This window comes from Cicer arietinum, chromosome 5, assembly GCF_000331145.2.
Source record: "Cicer arietinum cultivar CDC Frontier isolate Library 1 chromosome 5, Cicar.CDCFrontier_v2.0, whole genome shotgun sequence".
In the NCBI taxonomy this organism is placed as follows: Eukaryota; Viridiplantae; Streptophyta; class Magnoliopsida; order Fabales; family Fabaceae; genus Cicer; species Cicer arietinum.
This window is the reverse complement of record NC_021164.2, coordinates 4,577,526-4,602,266: the sequence shown is the minus strand read 5'-3', so window position 1 is coordinate 4,602,266 and position 24,741 is coordinate 4,577,526. Positions and strand designations below refer to the sequence as shown.

At 28.8% G+C, this 24,741-nt stretch overlaps 1 protein-coding gene across 1 annotated transcript; it reads left to right on the top strand.

Moving 5' to 3' along the window:
• The first annotated feature begins 4,252 nt into the window (after nt 1–4,252).
• On the top strand, nt 4,253–12,021 carry LOC101498735 (notchless protein homolog). Its single transcript, XM_004516466.3, has 13 exons — nt 4,253–4,622; nt 5,501–5,582; nt 5,696–5,785; nt 5,998–6,123; nt 6,495–6,622; nt 8,082–8,278; nt 8,752–8,815; nt 9,873–9,983; nt 10,176–10,313; nt 10,781–10,923; nt 11,019–11,073; nt 11,179–11,235; nt 11,332–12,021. Exons 1-13 carry the CDS (start codon nt 4,452–4,454, stop codon nt 11,413–11,415), a joined length of 1,446 nt encoding a protein of 481 aa, XP_004516523.1. The 5' UTR covers nt 4,253–4,451; the 3' UTR covers nt 11,416–12,021.
• Nucleotides 12,022–24,741: the final 12,720 nt, after the last annotated feature.

Genomic DNA, 24,741 nt, shown 5'->3' with positions numbered 1-24,741 from the left:
TTAAAATATGAAATCTATTGTATGAATTATAAAAATTAGACACAGTTTGGTGAAGTATTATTATTAGATCAGAGTTTTTCTGTCCATTAAAAAAAGAGTAAATAAGTGCAGTTTATATATTTAATCTATAGTTATTGATGTAAGAGAGATGTAAATGTAAATCTTTTTATAATTTGAGTTCAAATGTTTTATCTACCTTGAACTGAATTGTGCACCTTCTTCTAACCCTAAATTTTTAATTAAAAAAATGTTTTCATAAATGAATTGGGTGATTGAATCAGGATCGGTTTGATTTGGTCGTCTTGCATAAGCTTTGCGAGGTCAACATGTTTTGTAATTCCTAAATAAATTAATAAAAATCAAGAGCTTCTTTGAAATAAATTATTATCATGAATAGAAGATGAATTACTAATTAATGAAAATGTGATTTTTGAAATAATAAAACATTGACAATTGTTAATTTTAAAAGTCTTTTAATATTAACAAATAAAATTAATAAAAATTCTAAAAAATAAAAATAAGAAATGTTTTCCTTAAAGTAAACCGACTCTAAATTGTTCACACACTCAAGTAAATAAACAAAGGGTAAATTATTTTTTGTCTATTGAGTTATTTTTAGATTGAATAATGATATAACACACTTTTTAATATATTTTCTAACACATTCTCTTTGATTGGTTAAAATTTCATGGATCCCATCAAATTCATATGGGACTCCCATGATTTGGTGGGACTTATGTGAATTTTAATCATTCAAATATAATGTGCGTGTTGTTAGCACTTCTCTTTTAGATTTCATTTCAATGCCTTTAGTTTTTTCTATTATATTTTAATCTCTTTAGTTATAAATGTTAAACTCTTTTGTCCATCAAATTTTATCTTCAATTTTAGCACCTTCAATTTCAAGCATTAAACATTTTGGTCTCTTAAATTATAAATATTAGACACTTTAGTCATTAATTATACGAGTAACTAATATTTAATAGAGCAAAATATCTAATTATATGTCGACGTTTGTAAGTTAACAAGACCAAATTAAAATGAAATCGAAAAAAAAGAAGTTAATTGATCAAAGTGTGTAAAGTTTGAATTTGGATTTCCTCAAGAGTTTGTTATTGTAAGAAGCTCATGATTTGTTATAATGTACCTACAACATCTATTTTTATTTGTTAGTTAATAATTGATATTATTCACTTTACACTCTAAAATAAATTATTCATTTTAAAAGAGTTGAATCCGTAAATTGTATAACTTAAGAGATCAAAGTTGATAATGCATCGATAACCCATTTAATTGTGGTAGATAATGCATCAATAACTTCACAATTTTAGTAGTCGTGTTCAACTCAAGCGATAACCTATTTAAATAAACACAAAAAATAAAACAACAATTAAACAAAATAATTGATTAATGAAGAAATTAAAAGCATAAACACATAATTAATTCAAGAATTGCAAAGCCACTATTTATTTAAGATAACTTTAAAAATCAATATTAAATTGAAAGAAATAAACTAAATATTGAACAAAAGACTATAAACATATGTATTTGTTAGGAACTATCACATACTTCGACTTTTACATAAAACAATCAAATATAATATATCAAAATAAACTCTCAAATCAATATGTTGACACATAAAAAAAAATTGATCTTAAAAGATATGGTAAATATCACCGAATTCGGGACAAGATATTTGACTTGATAATATTGATATTTGTGCTAAAACTTAAAAACGGATACATCATATCCATATATGACATGTTACACTAATTATACCACATCATTTAATAATATGATGTGACACATCTAAAATTCATTTATTCTTTATTTTTTATTCTACTTTATCTCTATGATTTAACACCCAACAAAAAAATATAACTCCCATTAAAATATCTTAAGATCATTGTCAGTTACTTTTTTTTAATTCATTACATATAAATATATTAAATATTTTAATTATAATTTATTAATTAAAATGTTGAAATGTACCAATAATTAAATCACCATAAAATATGAAAAGATATAATCATTATTTCTTAAAAATCAATAATCAAACTTATGCACAAACAATGCAATAAAATTTAATTATTTTCATAAATATATTGTATGTGTTGGTTTTCAAATATGTATGATGTGTGATAAAGAATATCTAAATTCATGAATAAAAAGTGTAAGATGAATTGTAGAGACATATAAAGAATGTCACATAAGAAAACAAGTGATGTGACGCAAATGTTATGGTGTGACACATAAATGTGTGATGTGTCATTCAATTGAGTTTGGAGTATATTTAAATTAAAATAAATAATAAATATTAAAATAAAAAATTGATTTAAAATAACAAGACTTTGAAAGAAAAAAAAAAGCAGCAAAAGATATTTTGTGTAAAAATAAAAATATTATATTATACATTGAATATTTTTAAAATAATATACAATATCGTACATTTTTCTCTTATAAATATTGTCATAGTACATGTTTTATTTTTCCAAATGTAAGATAAATCAGATAATAAATTTAGTGTTTTTTGTTTTAAAAAATAGTACTTTGAATTTGTTCATTATAAACAATCTCTTAAAAGATTTTTTATACAAATAAAAAATTTAAATTAAGATAAATATTGAAAACAAAAAACCAATTTAAAATAGCAAGGCTTTGCATAAAACAAATAGCAAAAGATATTTTAAAAAAATTAAAATGTTAAATTTATGTTAAATATTTTTTAAGTAATTTGTGTAAATTTTTCTCTTATCAGTTCTCGTATACATATTCTATTTTCCACTTAAGGATAAAATAGATGATAGTTTCTTTTAACAAAAAAAATAGTTAAAATCAAATAGGCACATCTTATTTTCTTCAATATTACTTTGTGTTTTTGTCTACATTGAATTTGTTATTACATTATACTTGAATCTTTTTAAAATAAATACAATTTATAATTATTTTTCTTATATAAGTGTTCGGACATATATTCTATTTCTCCAATGAATGATAAAATAGTATAGTTTTGTTTGACAACAAAAATAATCAAAATTAAGTAGTCAAACTTTATCATTCCTAGAATTATTGTTTTTTTTTTCTTCCTAAAAAATAGTATTTTAAATTTGATCATCATAATATCTATCCAAAAAGAATGCAAACATGTAGTATAAGACCTCTAATAAAAGAAATTGTTATTTAAAATTTAAATAAAAATTAGACACTTAACATAGCATACAAAATCTTTTTTTTTTCTCAAAAGTTCACATTGAAAACTCACCTTCAATGTCTTCAATGTGGCATATCACCTTCAATGTTTTTAAAAATTCACATTGAAAACTTATTGAAAAAATGACACCCACGCGTGTTATATTCTAATTATTATGTTAATGCAATTCTTAAAAGATTCATCTTTTAAAAAAAAATTCACTAAACATTAATAATTCTCCCCACCATTTTACAAAGCATACTTTTCATATTTAACATCAATAATCTAACAACATATCAATCATGCATAGTCATTCTTCACACATCAAGTACACACAATTCATGTAATGTATAAACATTCGCACATCAAGTACACATAATTCATGAAATATACAAACATTTATGACAACCTATTACCTTGCAACGCTTCCTTAAAGCAAGAAAAACTATGCTACTCAAACTCATCACACATTCCATCAACAAAGTTCTAAATAATTTTATTTTGCTTTAAATGCAGTTTTAGTCCTCTTATTTTATTGATTCACGAAATTAGTTTTTTTATTTTAAAAGTCGACAGTTCTGGTTCATTCCTTTGATTTAATAACTAAAAAATTATAATGTGAGATAGTTTAAATAATATGACATATAATACGATGATGTAGAATAATAAACACTCATAAAATTGAAATAAAACAGCGTCAAAATTTAAATTTAAACTAAATCAACTTTTTATTTTTAATTTAATTAATAACATATGAATAATTAATACATCTACATGGTTCTATATCATAAAATTATACATCATGTCATTAAAAATATGTCGTCGTTTTTTAGTTCAAAAATTTGAAAGAAGACAAAATATTATCGATTTTTAAAATAGAGAAACCAATTTCGTGAATTAATAACAATAGAGGGATTAAAACTACAATTAAACGTTATACTTTTTTATATCTTTAATCAAGTAAATTTCACTAAGTCAAAATTTATACCCTTAGGGTACTAATTAACCCCAATTCAACCTCTATTCTCTATATAGACTAAGGTTTACTTTCTCACTTAAACAACTCAAGTCAAACCATAAGAAATTAATTATCCCGTTATCGCCGATATCGCTATCTGAGACAACATAGGTTCGAACCGAGTTTAAACGACTGCATAACAACAGACAGAGCCTTGAAACGCAAGGATAGATTGAAATAGGGTTTATAAACAATAAAACCCTAATTCCTTTTCAACGAAAAGAAATTACCAGAGAATCTGAAATGGAGGTTGAGAGTGTGAGCACAGCAGTAATGGAGAAGCGGGAGATAATCAACAACGTGATGTGCCTTTTGACTGATCCAGATGGAGCTCCTCTTGGCGCTCCTATGTACCTTCCTCAGAATATTGGTCCACAACAGCTTCAACAGATTGTTAATATGCTTCTACACAATGTAATTTAACCTTCCCTTTTTCTATTCTCTTTATTTTATTTTATTTTATTTTATTTTACATGATTATGAAATTCTTATTAGTTTGGAGTTATTTGATTGGTAGGTTTGTTAATAGTATTGCAATTGTAGTTGTTAATTGGTAGCATAGATAGATGGTTCAACATTGATAGTGTCAACCAAGTTTTTTCATCTTTATAGCAATATATCAAGTTTTCAGTATTTAGTTACTTAAATATTAGGGATGGGTTTGCCACAAATACCTCCAACTCAAGCTGCTCAAAAGGTTGAGTTGTTTCAAATGGCTCGCCTCACTTTTCATATATGATGATCATCATCATAAATACTAGCATAGGTTGTCTGGATGTCTGCTTTTTTTTCTATTGTTTGTTTGTGGTGTCAAAAGTTGATTTTAAATGAATTAGTTTTGCTAAAGTGATTCTGACTAAAAGTGAGTTGTATGTAGAGTAAATTATATTTAGATACATTTAGGTAAAAGTGAGTTGAACAGAAATTTTTTAGACTAAAAATTAGTCGCAGAGGCAAAAGCTTCAAATTTTACTTCAATTTAGAATCAACTTTGGAATCACATTTAATTCTTTGGGACCACATGCAAACATGTCCAAATCAATTCTGCACCTTTTGAATGAGTTTATCCATATATAAATGTGAAAACCGAAGTACATGTAATCTTCATTTTAATTTAATTTAATATACTTGTTTCAGATGTATAGTATCCTTGTTATTTGTGAAATTATCTAAATTTTAGTTTCAATATCTATATAGAAAAAAGTTCGATCAAAACTGTTGGAGTTCTCTTTATATTATGGGATAGATTATATTATCATCCGTTGAGTATCCTTTCTATATTCTCAATTTAGGAGGAGAAATTACCATATGCTTTTTACATATCAGATGAGGAGCTTCTTGTACCACTTGAAACATACTTGCAGAAACACAAAGGTTAGTCATGTTTGGTTTCAAACAAAATTGTCATTTTTAAATTTGTTTACTTGTTTGATTTTTACTAATGTTTCTCTCTTTTCCTTTATAATGTTAATTTAACATTATTTCAGTCTCGGTGGAGAAGGCATTGCCTATAGTTTGTCAACCTCAAGCTGTTTTTCGGATTCGTCCTGTGAGTCGTTGTTCAGCAACAATTTCTGGTATGAAAGATTTGATGAATTTTATTCTTCCATACATATAATGGCATAATGTTGTATGCAGACTTTTTTATCCTAAAAAGACTTGATTTTTTGCGTGCTAAATAAACCATGTAAAACGGAAATCTGGTTTGACTCTTGAAGATTTTAGCTTCATAGTGCATTAATATTATTGTTATATTACTTGGAACTCATGTTGTTGAGATTATTTGTAGGTCACGGTGAAGCTGTATTGTCCGTTTCCTTTAGTCCTGATGGGCGACAGTTGGCTAGTGGTTCTGGGGATACCACTGTTCGATTTTGGGACCTTGGCACTCAGACACCAATGTTCACATGCACAGGTTTGACATTTAAAGATGATGAGCCATTTCTGTGTTTGCGAAAAATAACATATTCATTTTAATTAAAGCAAGACACAATCAATTAATATTTAGACATTTTTCTCTCTGAATAACAAAAGCAACCAATTTGAATTGTTGGACTGTCCTGGTGATTGCATTGTTGGAAAGAACTTCTTGATAGATTGTGTAGTTTAACTCTGTTTTTGGAGACTCCTATTAACAGGAGTATGCTACAAGGAAGGGGGGAAGGAAGAGAGAATCTTCATTCTTTCCTTCTAATACCAGTTGATACTTAATTTTTTGTTAACATGCACTCTTTTGTATCTATAATGCGAATACGCCACAGATGTAGTTGTTTACATTTTATGCAGGACACAAGAACTGGGTCCTTTGTATTGAATGGTCACCAGATGGCAAGTATCTTGTGAGTGGGAGCAAGTCAGGGGAACTTCTGTGTTGGGACCCACAAACTGGAAAGCAATTAGGCAATCCTCTAAATGTAAGTTTTTAACCTTGAATTCCAATGTGTATTGTGAAGATGTCTTCTTCTTCTTCTCCTCCTTTAAAGTGCATTGGTAGCCAAATAAGGGATATATATACCTTTAGTCTTGGACCAAGGCTAAAGGTATATATTGTCAGAATAGTCGATGATGGCATGGTTCTGATTTTATCATGTTGTGGTGTTGGCCACTTCTGGGAACTCAATTGGATAAATACTAAATTTGATCCTTGAAATTGTAGGGTTGTATTAATCTAGTCCTCCACATTATCAATATTCTAAAATGATCCCTGAAATTTCAAAATGTTAATCAAATTCCTCACTTAGTTTCAAATTAATTCTCAATGTTATCAACTTATTGTCATTGCAGTTGTTGAAGTTGTGGGATTTTAGAGAAAAGAAGGAGATAAAATAATAAGGGTTTGAATATTATTGATAATAGCTTTATACTAACTTGATTACAAAATACTCAATATTAATCTCTATTTATAGAGAAACATAGACTCAATCCTAAATCAGGAATAAATCATAATAATAATGAGAGATATTCTAAGATATCTCTATGATTATAAATTGATCCTAGGAAATAACAAAAGATACTCTAATATAATATAATAGATATTTTTCTAATATTCTAACAGCAGTCTACTCCAAATATCAATGGAGGGACGAATTTGATTAAAATTTTGCTATACAGAGATTATTTTGGAATATCAATAATGTTAGGGACTATATTGATACTGTCCTAGAATTTCTAGGACCAATTTGGGTATTTACTTGAACTCAAAAATCAAAATGAGTGGGTGGCATTGCCAATACCAACCAACCAAGCAATGTTTTTAAAACTGGACTGACCATGAAACCAGTCAGGTATTCGTTAACGACACGGGCTGACCAAGGTCAAACTGGTCATAATGATAGATAATAAAGAATGGATTGGTTTAAATTACTAAGTTGAAAACAAAAGAGTGTGACTTTAAAAATTGAAGACAGATCAAAATGTATTATTCATTCTACTACTGTTTCCGCATTCAAAGAATCAAACAAAGATTTTAAAAAACAATAGGAACTTGAAACTCCAACCTCTGAAGGATCGCTTGTGGAAGTTAATGATTGGAAAAAAAAGTGGGCAACATTGGTTGCAGGGGTGACTCTTATTTTTGTTAGAATAAGTACACAACTCTTATTGATGCTGAATTTACTTTGCTTGTCCTCCCTCCCCCAATCCAAAATTGAGTAAATAAAATATAAGAATATCATGCTTTATTAATTCAGGCTTTCATGAGAAAATACACATGTTATTGGAGATATTGTAGATGAACTTTTGGGGTACGCACATATTTGAAACAACTACTTTGGTTCAGAATCAGTGTATTTATTTTTGATAACCGATGTTTGAAGAATTTTGTATTATCATATTGTTACTTGGACAATAAAATTTGAAATATACTAAATGTAGGGCCACAAGAAATGGATTACTGGTATCTCTTGGGAACCTCTACACCTGAATGCTCCTTGCCGTCGATTTGTAAGTGCAAGCAAAGATGGGGATGCTCGTATATGGGATGTTTCTTTAAAGAAATGTATGGTACTCAGTGGCCACACACTTTCAGTAACATGTGTAAAATGGGGTGGAGATGGTGTGATTTATACAGGGTATTCTCCTCCTCCCTTCCAATTTCTCTAAAGATTTTAGTCTGAGTTTTTCTCCATGCTCAATTTTTTATATTGCACAAATTGGGATATATTAGTACAGTAGTTTTGCTGCTAGATCAAGTTTTTTGCCTAGAAAGATGCTTCTTATTCAAGTTTGCAAGAGACTTTTTTTATTCATCCATTGAGGTTTTAGAGTATGTTTTCTCAACATATCTAGTATACTTTGATCTTTAGGAGAATTTTTCCTGCATGTGGGATGTAAAAACTCATTTTTGTTTAAATTTCCATTTAATGATTTTAACTCTTGTTTATCTTAGTTCAGAGATCTTACTTTTAGACTTTAAATTCAACTAATCCTGATGTTAACTGATGTTATGCTGCAGGGATTTTCCTTTTTTGATAATAAAATAACGGCTTATTATCACTCTATTTTGTATTACTGCTTAGCTCCTGACTATGTTGTTTTGTTATAGGTCCCAGGATTGTACAATCAAAGTTTGGGAAACCACACAAGGGAAGCTAATTCGGGAACTGAAGGTGGGCCTCATCCCTTTACAGAGAACTTTTTAGATGCTTTTTAAAGTTTGATTAGTTATTGTACATATATCCTGTTCCTACTCGGTGCCAACTTTTTCTTCAGTTAAGTTATTTTTATGTTATCTAATAGAACACACAACTTTTGTCTGCCTTTATTTTCCTCCAACCTCCCCTCTTATGTACCCCCCTCCTCTCTACCCTAACAGCCCTTTTCCATCTGTCCCTGCAGTTACAATTCGCCCTTAACTTCCTTTCCCTCTATAACTGCCTCTAACCTCTCTTTCCCAGTATTATTTTATTATCACTTCTCCTATACACATGTTTTCTTGGCCTATCATTATCTTTCATGTGTACCAGTCTAGCTGCCAATTGGAATTTTACTATTTAAATCCTCAAGGATATTACTAGGTGTTTAATTTTGATTTATTGTTGGAGTGTAAGTTAAACTTTGTATACCATCATCCAATGTGTAGATACATCATTTAAAAAGTAAATTTTCATGAATGATGATCAAACTCTTTTAATGATCATTTGTACATGAGAAGTTGAAAGTGTGAATATTTTACGTTCAACCATAGGATCAAAATAAATTACTAATACTTTGGGTTTTATGTTCAACATGCTGCCTAATAAGAAGGAAGGAACTTTTACTTATCAATATCATTTTAATAAATAAATCAATTATGGAATTTTTTTTCTTTCTTTTTAACAAATTTTGATGAGGTTATCTTGGAAAAAATGTTGGAATTTTATTTTCACCAATGTTAGTGGATTGGGGGCAGCTTTGTTCCACTGAGTTTCTATTTCTTTTTAGTTATTTTTTGTTTAGGAGGATTCCTTATCTTTCATTCTCCTTGTAACATTTTCTGTCTCAATTTTTTTTTATTTAAAAGAAAGTTAATCACAAAACATGAAAAGAATTATTCTAACAATGAGTTTTTTAATACTTATTTTTTGTACCACATACTTTGCTTATATTTTATTTTATATATTCAAAATAACTATTTGGTTAGTGATGGCATCATTTTATTATTTTCTCTTTTGATATTTATTTTAGGGACATGGGCATTGGGTTAATTCTTTAGCATTGAGCACTGAGTATGTTCTTCGGACGGGAGCTTTTGATCATACCAGAAAACATTATTCATCTCCAGAGGAAATGAAGAAGGTAACTATTAGTTTGTTTAATAGTAAATTTAGCCCTTTGAACCATAGTCATTATTTGAGTAGTTTTAACTTCCAAGTTACAATCAATTGATTATATTGTTTGTAGTTATTCTTTGAGTTGTTATCACATTCAATCCATTAAATATATTATTTCTCTTTTACTAATAATAGTTTATGCTGCTGATGTATGTAGGTTGCTCTTGAAAGGTACAAAACAATGAGAGGTAATGCCCCTGAAAGATTGGTCTCTGGATCTGATGATTTCACAATGTTCCTTTGGGAACCCTTCATCAACAAGCACCCCAAAACTCGCATGACCGGTCATCAACAGGTATTTTGTTTTTCTACAATTTTAAAATATGCCAATGAGAACAAACCAAAATTGTTCTTTCTTCATATTGCAATGTGACTTTGTATTATTTAGTAGAAAATTAGGATTTCGAAGAATTACTGGATGTAGTAGCTCTTGATACACATAAAATGGTTTAATAAGAAGTTCTTGTACACCTATTGACATCCTTTTTGTGAGCAGTCTGAGATCCAAAGCCCACACTGCTTGAGTCACTGAAGGTTGTAGAAGCTTGTTTGATCCAAATTAGTGTATAATTATAATTACTTGCATATGTCTATCTCTTATTATTTGTTATTGTGTCTACTCTAGTTGAAATTGATTTTGTTTGTTCAATTTGTTGTCAAGCCGATTAAATCGCAATTCATCAAGTTATAATTCCGTTTATACATGAATTATGCACATTTCATCTTTTAGGCTTAATGATACAAGTAAATCATGTTTGACAGCTTGTGAACCATGTCTATTTTTCGCCTGATGGACAATGGATAGCGAGTGCGTCTTTTGATAAATCTGTGAAGTTATGGAACGGCACTACAGGGAAATTTGTCACCGCCTTTCGTGGCCATGTTGGGCCTGTTTACCAGATCAGGTATAAAACATGAGTGATTCTATCTTACTTCAAACTGCTAGCCAAAGATATTTCATTTAAAACTACATTTAACTAATATATTTTACTCTGTACAGCTGGTCTGCAGACAGTAGACTTCTTTTGAGTGGCAGCAAAGATTCTACACTTAAGGTGACAATAATTTTCCTTTTGGTTAATATTTTTTTGGGTTTAGTTTGTACCAAATTTCATTGACAAAACAATAACTTTGACCTTACATTGTGTTTGGTTTTCAAGGTTTGGGATATTCGGACTCGTAAGTTGAAGCAAGACCTTCCGGGCCATGCTGATGAAGTATGTCTGTTTAGATGCCAAATACTTGAGTTATTTTTAAAAAATAAAATTTTCCACTGTAGTGGCTCACCTAAGTTTATTTTTTTTGCTGTGAAGGTATTTTCTGTTGATTGGAGTCCAGATGGAGAGAAGGTAGCCTCTGGCGGTAAGGATAAAGTGTTGAAATTGTGGATGGGTTAGGCTTAATTTTTGGATTAAACATGGGGAATATATTCTATAGTTGGTGTATGTATCTATCTCCTTGCTGTTCCCATTGCATGGAAATTAATGGCTGGTTATTGTGTGGATGCAATATCATCATCTTTAATTTATAAGATAAGATATGAATGTCTATTCCACATACTACATTGCGATTATACACTGGAGGAGCAAGTTGCTGAAATTGAGTCTCAGGTGAAGAAGCTGCTTGAATTGCTCGGGGGTCTAATTATATGCTTGCAAGAATATACTTTGCTTTTTATTGTTTTTGTTTCAAAGTCTCTTTTTTAGTATTGTTTCTTAGTGACAAATATGGCTATTTTTTTATTTTATTTTGTAATGATCAAGGGCTAGTTCGAACATAGCTTTTTGTTTACCTTGGCATTAGTGTTAGAGTAGTCTCTTAATGGAGCATTTCAAAATCTAAAAGTTGAAATGTGAGGAAAATTAATTGCAACTGTTTGATTTCTGTCATCTCTTCAATTCTATTTGGGTTGTATATGTAAAATTCTAACATTGACATTTTTAACTCAAACATGAGAAATGAAGTGTGTTGTGTATTTAAATAATTGGTAATTTTTCCTCAAATGGGTTGTCTATTCACCAATTCTTGCTAGGTATTGAAAAAAAATATTTTGCTTATGTTACTTTTAATTATTAAACTTTCTCAGTTTTTGTGAAAAAATGAGTTGGAAACGGGTGTATTAACTATGTCCTATACTAATTTATAAATAGAGAAGAAATTGTTATTTTTATAATAAAAATAAAATATTTTTTAAAATCCAAGCGTTCCCTATATTAAATGTTCAGTCAATGGTCGATAGATCACATCTTGAAATAATGATGCATGCATTAAACTGTTAAAATTAGATAACTAAGGTAATATACTAATTATAGTCATGTTTTTAAAAACTAGTTCTGTCATTGACATAATCACATAGTCCCTGGTTGAACCACTAAATCATTGGTTCAACTGCATGACTGAAATGAATTAAAGTGGATGATTCAGTTGTATAATATTAAAGAGCTCATCTTAAAATTATATTATAAAAAATATTGTATAATGGCACACAATAATGGTATAATAGTTTAAATATTTTAGTTTTTTTTTGTCATTGAAGCAACATAAATACATGAGATCAATTCATTCATTCAGTTAAATACGTAAATGATGGTCTAGAAAAAATTAATGTTAGCATTGTAAAAAAAATTAAAATATGATATGCTTTAAATATATTATATATACTATTAAAAGTACCTTGCTTAGTTTTATTAATTTATACTTCTTTGGACCTTTGGTCCTCTATTGTACCAAAAAAATATTGGTAGAAACATGTTTCGGTTTTTCGTAATATCACAATTTTCTTATTAAGTTTTCCATTTTTAAAATTTTATGAATACTTCCATCATATTTTAGTACCAATATGGTCAATATTGTAGTGCCAAAAGAGTTCAAAAGCCAAAAGCCATGTATGAAGGGGAGAGTCTTTTTGTGTGAGAATGAAACAAGTAAATTTTGACAAGTAAATCTAATAACAAATAGTTACTCATTTGATTTTTTCTTTGTGTGGCCACTATATTAAGCCACCTAAGAGTAATCAAGCATTGAACTATTTTCATATAATCAATCATATTTCATTAATTAAATTTTGTTTTTTAGCTAACTGATCCATGTCGTATGTAAGTGATGACACAATAGTCAGAAAACCAACGTCCAACTTCTGAGTTTTGAAAACAGTAAATAAATTGCTATAACATATTTACCTTTGTATAATTTACTTTTTCTAATATCTGAACCTGCAATATAAGAAAATAAATCACATCATTTTACAATATTACTACTTATTAATATTCTTAAAAAAAACATACTCATCCTAGTTATAAGAAAGTGCTATTCAGATAAACACTTATATTAAGCGCTTATAACATAAGCGTTTATCATTTAAGTTCTCGTGTATAAGTTAATTCCGTAACAAAAAAATAAAATAAAGTCAAACTATTTTCATATAAGCTGATTTCATAAGTTATCTTAGAGAACTTATAAAAATATATTAAAAACAAGGACATGTCATTAAGCTAATCCTATAAGCTATCCTAAATAATTTCACAAGTGCTTATATTAGTTTCACTAACACTGTCACCTCGACTTCAATAATAATTTGAAAAAATAAAATAATAAAATGTAATTATATGTGTCGGTGTTGTGTCAGTATTTGTAACTGACACCTGTCAGACATTAAACATACCTTCAATTTGAAGTGTCAGTGTCTGTAACTGACAATATGTCAGACATTAAACACACCTTCAATTTAAAGTGTCGGTACTACATATATAGATTTAGTGAGTCTTTATTTAAACAATAGGCACTCATGATCTCAATCATTCAACTTTACCCAATTACAAATACAAAGCAACAATATTAGCTCTAACCTACGTCCACTCGAAAACAAGCCCAAGAGCAGCTCCAATGGCATAGTACTCACCAAAGTTAAGTAGAATATTTCTCTTTCGCTATTGAGTTCTATCAAAGAACCTAATAGTACGCCACTCTAAGTGTCTCTGTCACAATTTTAAATTGTGGTGGTGATACATTGTGATCTTTGATATTGTGACAACTACTGGTGCATGACGCAATTTAAAACCACGACCGCTACATTTCCATTGAGACCATTTTCATTATTTTTTGATTCTGATACAGATAAGGGTAAGATATATCAGTAAGTTAATCTAAACTATAAAAGATTGATATATAGAAATAAGAAATTATAATTTTGCATAAGATGACAAAATGGCATAAAGATAAAAGTAATTAAAATTCAGAGGAATGAAGTATAAGACATTGACAGACTTATAAGTTAAGCAATAACCAAACTTTGGATATTTAATATAAAGAGATGGTCGAAGCCAACAAAGTTTAATTTTTCATATGCAATATTTATTATTTATTGGATATTTTGTCGTTCAAGTTCATCACCACAACCCAACAATGAAACTGATGAAGATAGTGGTGATGATGACATTGGTAGTGATTATATTTAACAGTTTTATATTGGTAATTTGGTTGTATCATTTACTTGATTATACTTAATTTTTTTTGGATCATGCATTAATTAATACTTAGTTATGATTTGTGAACATGATATAAAATTTGTTTATGAGTATTGTAATTAAAGACGAATATAAAATACTTCAAAAATGTACTTATAATAATGTTTTGCATATATTTTTAGTTGAAATATATGATCCAAAAGTTTCCTACTGATTTTTCTTTGAAATTTTTTGATGCAGACTTTCCTATAGAATTACTTGCAAAAACAATTTTCATACAAAATTTCATGTAGAATTACTTTCGGAATTAGGCTTAGAACACAATTGTAGGAATAGAACTCTTGAAAGTTTCTGCATGAAAAGTCGTAAGAAAATGCCTTAACTTTACTAAAAATTTCCTACTGATTATTCCCAAAAAAGAATTATCACGAAGGTAACGAGTTTTAAGTGGAAATTTAGCTTCAATCCGCAAGAAAATCCACGATTAAATAGCTGATTACTAGTAGTGACAACTTCAACAACAATAATTTTTAACTCTTATATGGTACAACAACCGCAAAGACCATTAAATTGAGAGATAAAAGATTTATCTCTCTAAAGGATCAATCTCCATGAAACGTGTTACACATGCCATAAAACAATTTCAAGTTTAGAAAATAGTCCATAATCAATATTTTAGTGTTGTTATAGACAAAAGATCTAATCAATGCTTTTCAAATTGATATCTAATTAAGGGATTGATTTCTCTCAATATATGATTTTTCACTTGCACTAGCTAAAGATCGAACCCTCGATCGAATGCTAAATGAACTTGAACATCTACCACTTGTGTCACACTATGTTAGTAAATCTCACCCTTTTGTTCATAGTCTATTAAACATCGTCTATATAAAACATAAAGAAACAATGCACTGTAACTTTTTTTCACCTGTTGAAGGAACAACTCATTATAACACATAATTTTAGCATTAGATTTTGTATTGATGTCATTTAATACCATTAATTAAAATATAGACTTAATTGCAGTTTTGGTCCCCTATTTTAACTGAATCGCAAAAGTAGTCCCTCAATTTTGTTTCTTTCTAGTTTTAGTCTTCCAAACAGAATTTTGGTCCAAAATTTGATTAAGTTTCATTTTTTTTGCGTTTATTTAAGTCACATCATGCCTCAAAATCTCGTGGTGCAACAATTATAACTGAAATCTATGAGCATAAATGGTGTGGTGCGGCTTAAAAAAATTAAACTTCATTAAGTTTTGGACCAAAATTCTGTTTGGGGACCAAAACTGGAGAGAAACAAAATAAGTGAACTACTTTTGCGATTCATCTAAAATAGGGGACACAAAATGCAATTAAGCCTAAAATATATAGTTTTATTCTTTAAATGATAAAAGAAAAGAAATAAATAAAATGCATTAAATAAGAACAAGAAAAGTCTATATTTTTCAATATTTTATATGAATTTAATACTTATTTTTTTCATTAATAATTAATTTAAAACAAATTATTGTGTATACTGTTTGACTTCATTTCCAAACAATTATTTTAAAAAATACTTTATTCAACACTTATTAATACTATACTCCCTTTGTTTCAAAATAAATATTACTTTTGAATGATTTTTTCAGACATACTTATAACATTATAAAAATCTTTCTTACAACAAATTATATTTTTTTTAACAAAAGATAAATTTTTGCTAAGCGTTAAAATACTTAAAAAAAAAAATTATATTTAATTTATTCCTTGTTAAAAAATTTTAAATTTTTGTGAGAGAGATACTTATATTGGTTTAAATATGTATGAAAAAGTCATTCAAAAATTCAGAATTGCACATATTAATTATAACGAAAATTATTTGAGAGATCATTGTTTGAAGAATTTTTTTATAAGAATTAAAAACCAAATATAATAGATTTATATGGACAGAAAACTTATTTCACTCTAAATTTTAGAAAATTTTACATTGCACCCTTACTATTATACTCCTACCCCTACAATATTTATTATACTCCTACCCCTACAATATTTTTAATACGCAAAAGTTTTCCAAAAGTTTTTGAAAAAGTTAAACTATGTTCTGTTATAGAGCTGTAACATAAAATATTTCATAAAACTTATGTAACTTTACTAAATCTTACTTATAAAGTTTCCCAAAACTATCATAAAACTTTTTATAAGTTTTTTGTTATAGAGCTGTAACATAAAATATTTCAGAAGTTTTATGGTATACTCTTCTGTACTAACAAACTTGAGAAATATTTTTCTAGTTAAGCACCAATTTTTTTTTTTTTTTAAAAAAAAGTTATTTTTAAGTTATTTAATTTGTTTACATTGTTTTTAATATTAGATTGTAACAAAGGAGACAAAACAAACGTGTTGATAGTTCAACTTGAAGTTCAAAAAAAAGTGCGGTTCTCCTTTCAAGCTTAAATAAAAACATTAAAAGATGGTTTATGATGGACAGTTAAAGTAATTTGTGCAGTTCACAACTGTGAATTACTTGATATTTTGGCGGGACATGCATTTGTTGGACGTTTTGATGGACAAGAGAAAAAAACATGTCATAACGTAACAAAATATAATGTTGCACTGAGACACATATAACTCATTGCAAGATTGGGATAAGAAAAATGTTACTAAAATCTTACAAAATATATAAACATAGTTCACAAGACAAAAATGCAACATTTATTCAAGTTAATTGAAGATATAAAATATGTGTGTTGGAATAGAAAGTGAGAAGACTCAAATGTTATGAGGGATATGTTTTGGGTCCATCCAGATCTAGTGAAGTTGTTGAACTTGTTTCCTATTGTGTTGATTATGGACAACACTTACAAAATCAATAAATACGTAATGACATTACTTGAAGTTATTGGTATGACATCAACAAAGATGACATTTGTAGTTGAATTTATTTATTTGGAATATGAGTGTGTTGAAAAACTTTTGTTGGGCATTAGAGAGGTTAAGAGAATTGTTTGTTACATAAAATAAATTTTTTCATGTAATTGTGACCGACACAGATCTTGCTTTGATGAAAATAGTTGATATTGTATTTTTATATGTTGTTAATTTACTTTGTCGGTTTCATATCAACCAAAATGATAGAGCAAAATGCAAACAATATGTCTTCAATGATAGACAAGAGTTAGTAATGAATATGTGAAAAGACATCTGATTGAATCCTCACAGACAAAAGTTTGTTGAAGCTTGGATTAATCAGGTGATGCATTTCAGGAACATGACGACTAACAAGTATGTCACGTCACTATAAAAATTCAAATTTGTAATTTTAGTTCATTGTTGAGTTGCTTAATGGTGAAAATTTACCTTTCATGATATGATTGACTCTGCTCATTATAAAATGAAGATAATGTTGGAACACAACATGAGTGACATTTGTAAATGTTGGGAGGCTATGAACAACATGATAATGTTGCATCTTAAAAAAATTAGGGGCTCATTTTAGAAAAGCTTCTATGATCAAGAGCATAAACACAACAATCCATTTTATCATAAATTGAATACATTTGTATTAAGATAAAATCAAAGACGCATTGTTGAAGAATATGAAAATTTTGATTCGGTAGATATTGATAAATCCATATGTGGTTTCTCTCTTAGAAGAACATACTAGTTAGCTTGTGCTTGTGAATTGACACAATATTAACGATGAATTTCCAATGCCAGACATTGCATCGAGTTGGAAGAAATTTCGTACTGGTCGGGGTATTTACTAGGGTATAAGACATGTGTTACACACGATCTACTGAAAGAACCCATAGATATCACATCATTAGATGAAGATTGATTTTGTATGGTTGAGAATGCACCGACACATTTTGTATGGTTGAGATTGCACCGACACATTTGGTATATTTGAGATTGCAGGGACACATATTCTATGGTAGATATTGAACCAACATTTTATATGAACCACAATACTTTAAAACTAATATAAATTCAATTGTTATTAGTCTATTTTAGTTACTACTTTTCGTGTATGAAACCAAAGGACTAATTGCATAGATCTATTAGTGCTATCCGTTGAGGCAAAATCCTAAATTAATGTTTTGATGTAAAAAAACAAAAACAAATTAAAGACTCTAATTATGATTATAAATAATGTGTTAATTTAACAAGTGTTTTTGAGTATAATAATCTAAGATAGGTACTAAGCAATGCAAGCAAAATTAGTTTAAAGAAAAAGCAAAAAATGAACAAAATGAACCAAAAATGTTCTTGACAAATTCTGGAAAACTAAGAACGTTCTCCACGTTTTTTCATTTTTATCAAGCAAGATCAAACCAGTTGTTAATCCAAGGAAATCTCCTGCAAATTACAAATGCATTTTCAGTTCATCTACAAGGAATATACAACTCTCATATGAGCAAAAGAAACACTCCAAAAGATCAAAGATTAAAATGCACGACTCAAAGCAAAAGTGGCAAATGATCATTCTCCAACATGGCAACATCAATCTTCAGATTGATAAACATTCTCTAGCATGTTACCATTAATCTCCAGTATGCATACATCATTCTCCAGCATGTTAACAATAGTCTCCATAAAGATAACATCATTCTCTAGTATGTTAACATTAGTCCCATAATGATAACATCATTCTCCAACTTGTTTTGCACGAATCAAAAAGCAGTCTTAATCTGAATATGTTAAGCACATCTCTGAGATGTTTGTGTGCATAAACAAAGGATCATCACAGTCAAGAATTAGAAGCTACAAATCAGACATTATTATCACTAAAGCAAAAAGGCAGAATGTTCAAGTTAAGAACATTCATGGTTTAAAAAAGTTTAATATGTGGTCAAGTCTGACACATGACATATGAGCACCTTTTCAAAGGTCATAACAACTGTCATCAACCTCCTTGAAGCCTATAAAAGGAACCCCAATCTCAAGGAATAAGTAGAACTTCAAGTGCTAAAAAAAATCCATCACTTACATACTTGAAATTTTCTCAATCGTAAAAGATACAGTTTTGTTCTCTCTTCAAATATCAGAATCATACTACTGATTTCTTTTATCAATAATCTATTCTCAAACACGAGTTGAGCATACTCAGATTCTACCAATCTCTTTAAATCATTATTGTGTAAACTCAAGACTATAAGGGTTGTTTGTAGTTTGAGTAGTTTGTGGAAAATCCTTTATGGTTAAAAGGTGAATTGTAAAATCCTCTCTAAAAATTGATAGGTGACCTGATTGAATCCTTTCTGGGTGGAAATAAATTGTTGTTACAGATCAAGGTTGATATAAACAAAACTGTGTAAAACCAAGAACGTTCTCCGTTTGAATACTTAGTGGAAAATCTCACAGTTGTGAGGACTGGACGTATCCCGAATTGGGCGAACCAGGATATATCAGTGTGAGATATCTCTTCCCTTATTTCTATATACTTTCAGTCATTTTGATTATCAACTTAAATAGATAAGTTAAACTGTTGATTTTAACTAACTAAGAACATTCTCCTTTTTCTGTTTCTAGAACCAAAACGTTCTCCATTTTCTGTTCTCACAACCAAGATCAATCATGAGTTATTTTCTTAAGTTTTTAATAGGAAATTTTAAATAGGTGAATTTACAATTCAAACCCCATTCCTTGTAAATTGACGTTGCTACTTCACTATCAAGGCATCCTTGATTTCTCCCAAGAGAACTGGTGAAATATTAGTTGATTAACCATGATCACTTCAATTTTATGTCTTTAATTATCTACTTCGATGTTATGTCTTTAATTATATAATTAGGTGGTCAAGAAATCAAACTCTGAAACATGGGATACACCATTTGTCCCCACTAAAAGTGTATGAGATACCCTATAAAACCATCCAAAATATCCATCCTATCACTCTGATGGATATGTAGCTAGATGTATTCCATGATACAGTTATGTGAAAGAGCTCAAATATCTCATCCATTCCACATCTACATCGAATAATCCATCAAGAACTAGAGGTGGCAGAGTTGAAATATGATGAATATAGCCAAAGTGTCTCAAACATCTCTCTGGAAAATATGTAACTACTATACTGCACAATCAAAGGTGACTAGTGTATAACATGATATAATCGAAGGAAACGATGTCTCTGTGATTCTCTCATGGTCTCCATGTGACATCATCAGGTGTTCAGGCCTCTATCATCTATCTGTACTAAGAGATTTTGTGTTTTCCCTATTTATAGCTCAATATATTCATCCTAACAACACACTCCACATCAGCGTCTAGGTCTCCTATTTTACAAATATTCTTAAACTCAACACTGTTACAAATGATTAAAATAAATTGATAATTTTAAACATTAAATAATAATAATAATAGTAATAAGAATTAACAAATAATAATCATAAAAAATGATATAAAATAACATCTACATTGGAGATATATATCCACTTAACTGCTTCGTTTCGTAACAAATGCTACTAAGAGGTAGTTATAAAGCACGACGAGTGCAGCAGGACCCTAGGGGTACCTGCAAGTTCCTTCCAAATCTATGAATAGCAGAAGGTACTTCTCATCAACTAATATATGGCTCTTATCTACGAAAATAGTAGTCTATACCAAATTCAACATGTACGCCATGACGACATAATCAAATCTCTCTAAAACACATTGTCTTAAAAAGACCTCCTTCTACCGATCCAACTTATAGTGCACACTGTTTTTCTATCTAGTTTCTCACATATCTCTACATGAGACACCTCTAATAAATTAATTGAAGGTGAAAAAGTACAAGAAAAATGGTTGAATTGTGTTTTTCTTTATTAAAATCTTCTTTTAAAAAATGTGACTTGGGATACTAGAATAAATATAATAGATTATAGGCAACAATAAAATAAAGTATCAGGACAGAGGGAAAAACACCAGGATTTATATTGGTTCACTACCAACGTGACAACTACGTCTAGTCCAATCACACATAAAGATTTATCCAATAATTCATAACTTGACTTACAACACTTGACCTTACAAGTCAGTCTTCTCAACTTCCAACCTGAAACCAACAGATCATTGGGGCACTACAATACATTAACCCTACAAGTCAAGTCTTCTCAAGTTCCAACTTCAAAACCTACAAGTCGTTGAAGCAGAATAATCACTACTGGGTTGGGTTACAAAGGGGTGAAACTGAATTCTATTTCACTTCTTATAAGCAGATTTGAGTACAATGAACTTCACACTAAAACATGACACTTAGTAATATAAAGTTGAACGAGTTCCTTTGCTAAAATCAAAACCTTGTATTCTAAATACTAAGAGAATTTTGAGTTTGTGAGGTGTTTTGAGTTGTTGTGTAGTGTTTTCTTCTTCATAATGTATCCCTTTATATAGCATGAATTAAGGTTTCAATATTGTCCCAAACAAGTTATGAGTGTATCTTCCTTTCGTTAGGTCAACAAAGATCTTCACAAAAAATAAACTTTGATATATATGGTTTGGGAATATGATCGTTGACGCTTGATTAATTGAAAAACAAATCTTCTAGAATAATTTATTGCGAGAATGTTCAGATAGCTCTTGAAAATAATTCTCTTTGAATCTTCTAAGCGTATCTTGATAGATATGGTTTGGAAATATGACCATTGAAGCTTGATTAATTACAAAATGAATCTTCTAGAATGATTTTATGCGAGAATGTTCAGATAGCTCTTGAAAATAATTCTCCTTGAATATTCTTTCATACATTTGTTTAAGAGCAGTGGGAACATATCAAAATATGTTCTTGGACCATCAGATTCATGAAACAGCTCAATCTTCATAGAGTGTTGACTTTCCATAAGATCTGCTGACTTTCTTCATTAGAACATAACTTGATCATCAAAGTTAGATGGTGTGTTGCTTGGTTTAGGTAGTTAGAGGCAGGTGCAAAACTACATGACTTAGAATTATTTGGATGAACAACGTCACCTTGTTGCATCTTCAGAGCATGTTGCGCATCAAACACAACATCTTAGAGCAAGTTGCAGTCTTTAGAGATAGCGGAACTTTAGCTTTATAACAACTCAAATAGAAGCTTTAGAGACTGTAATAGGCGCTTCAGAGGCATGCTTCAAACTTCAAAGGTATGCTTCAGTCTTCAAAGACAGACGGATAGAAGATTCAGCTGCAGCTCAATCGGTAGTAGTAAACTTAAAAAAAGTTTTTCGAAACTACTGAGAAGCTTTTTTCAAATTTTTCGGAACAAGTTGTGCACTGAGAAACTTGAAAAAGATTTTCTGGAGTATGAATTATGTACTGGCAAGCTTGAAAAAAAAATCCAATAATTTTAAAAAATTTGTTATCCAATTATATACCGAAAAACTTGAATGAAAATAAAAGTTTTTAATATTTATACGAGGGTAAAATATAATTCATTAGATTTGTGGATGTAGAAATATAAAAATTGGGGTATAAAGTAAAATTTTCTAATTTTTTTTTATGCAGTAGGTGTTATTTTATTTTTTAATATGTAACATTAGTGATTTAATTCTAATTTCTACTCTAAATTAATAATACTCCCAACAGTCCTATATATATATATAAAATAAAATTTCACACATTTTAATACTCCCTCCCAAATAAAATAAAATAAAACTGCCTCCCAAATAAAATAAAACAAAATCAAATAAAATCAAATCAAAGCAAAGCAAAAAGAATTAAAAAAAATTGTACGTATTTTCTCTAAATTTTTGAACCAATTACATACAAATTTTTCTTCTAGCTTATGAAAAAATCATACAACATTTTGAATTTTATTTACTTATATTTAATTCTAGAAGGTGTGTATTAATTATTTATTTTACATTTATGCCTTTAATTTAGTTTATGTGAAAATATGTTGATTAATATAAGTGGATCTCATCATTTTCCAATGTCATGTAGTGATCTCATGAGTGGTCTTCAATTTGAAATCATGTCTTAAACTATGACAATAAATAAATATAATCCATAAAATATAGTAACAATTTAGTTCATCAACTTCTATAAAAAGAAAAAAAATAGTTCATCAATTACATTTTGTTTATGCAGTAGTAGTAATTTTAATCATGCATGAATATGAAAGAATAGTTGGCAGTATTGTAGTTTAAATGGTTTACTAAAATTGCAATTAAAAAAAGTCATATTATTAAAATTGCAATTAAAAATCAAACTTCGTTACATGTGAAACACATGTGCCTTCGCCACTAAAAAATACAAGATTTTTATATTGAAGTTGATATATAATTAAGAGGAAAAAGTTGAAAATGTTTCAAAATATCAAACACCAAACATGAGCCTTTTCAGCCCTAAAAGAACACAATACAAAGAGGTTTTAATCCATATATCGGTGCATTAATCCATGGCAAACAAAGAGTCTTCAATCCCCTAAAAGAATACAAAGTATATATAAAAAGTAATTAGTATGCAAGAGTGAAAAAATGGAGAAGGAAAAAGAGAAAGTAAGACACATGAGTGTTTGAAAAAAAAAAACACTCCATGAAGTAAAATTAATTAAAAAAATATGTGACAAACACGAAAAATGATAATGTGAGCCAATAAAAACTATCAACGCAACTATACATAAAAATTATAACCTAAAAATATATTAAAGAACAACATGCAATGACAATAAAGATATTTATTTAGTATTATAGTCCAAAAACACAAAAACAAATTTAAACTATGTAATGACAATTTCATAACCCTCATATGTGTTGCACCTTCAAGATGAAAAAACCAATAAAAGAATGAAGGAAATATGGATCACATTATTAAAACTAAATTAAATTAAAGCAAGAAATCATACTTACTTGGTTATTTAAACAACAAGCAAAAGGGGCAAAGCATTCAAGTAAAGGTTCACCACAGTTTTTTTTATATAATCATAAGAAATTTCGTAGTATCCAACCACTCCAACATTGATAAGTCATAATCAATATTTTCGTTATTGTATTGTCATACCATTTTTGGTGTTTATGAGTATGAGGCCTTTAAATATCATTTTTAGTGTTAAATTGTATTGTCGTATTAGATTTTTTAATATTATTTTTTATTAATATCATTGAATATCAATCAACAAATATACTTTTATTCTTTAAATATTAAAATAATAGAAGAAAGAAATAAAATGTATCAAACAAGAATAAGAAAATCTATATTTTCACTTTCTCTTTTCACTAATATAATTAATTTGAAACGAAATACAATGTATATGTTTAACTTTTGGTGTTGATGAGTATGACGCAATAACAAAACAAAATATATATATATATATATA

Coding starts and splice junctions, on each gene's coding strand:
- LOC101498735 (XM_004516466.3), top strand. CDS start 4,452: ATGGAGGTTGAGAGTGTGAGCACAGCAGTAATGGAGAAGCGGGAGATA. Junction 10,924..11,018: donor GGGCCTGTTTACCAGATCAG/GTATAAAACATG, acceptor TACTCTGTACAG/CTGGTCTGCAGACAGTAGAC. Junction 11,074..11,178: donor GCAAAGATTCTACACTTAAG/GTGACAATAATT, acceptor TTGGTTTTCAAG/GTTTGGGATATTCGGACTCG.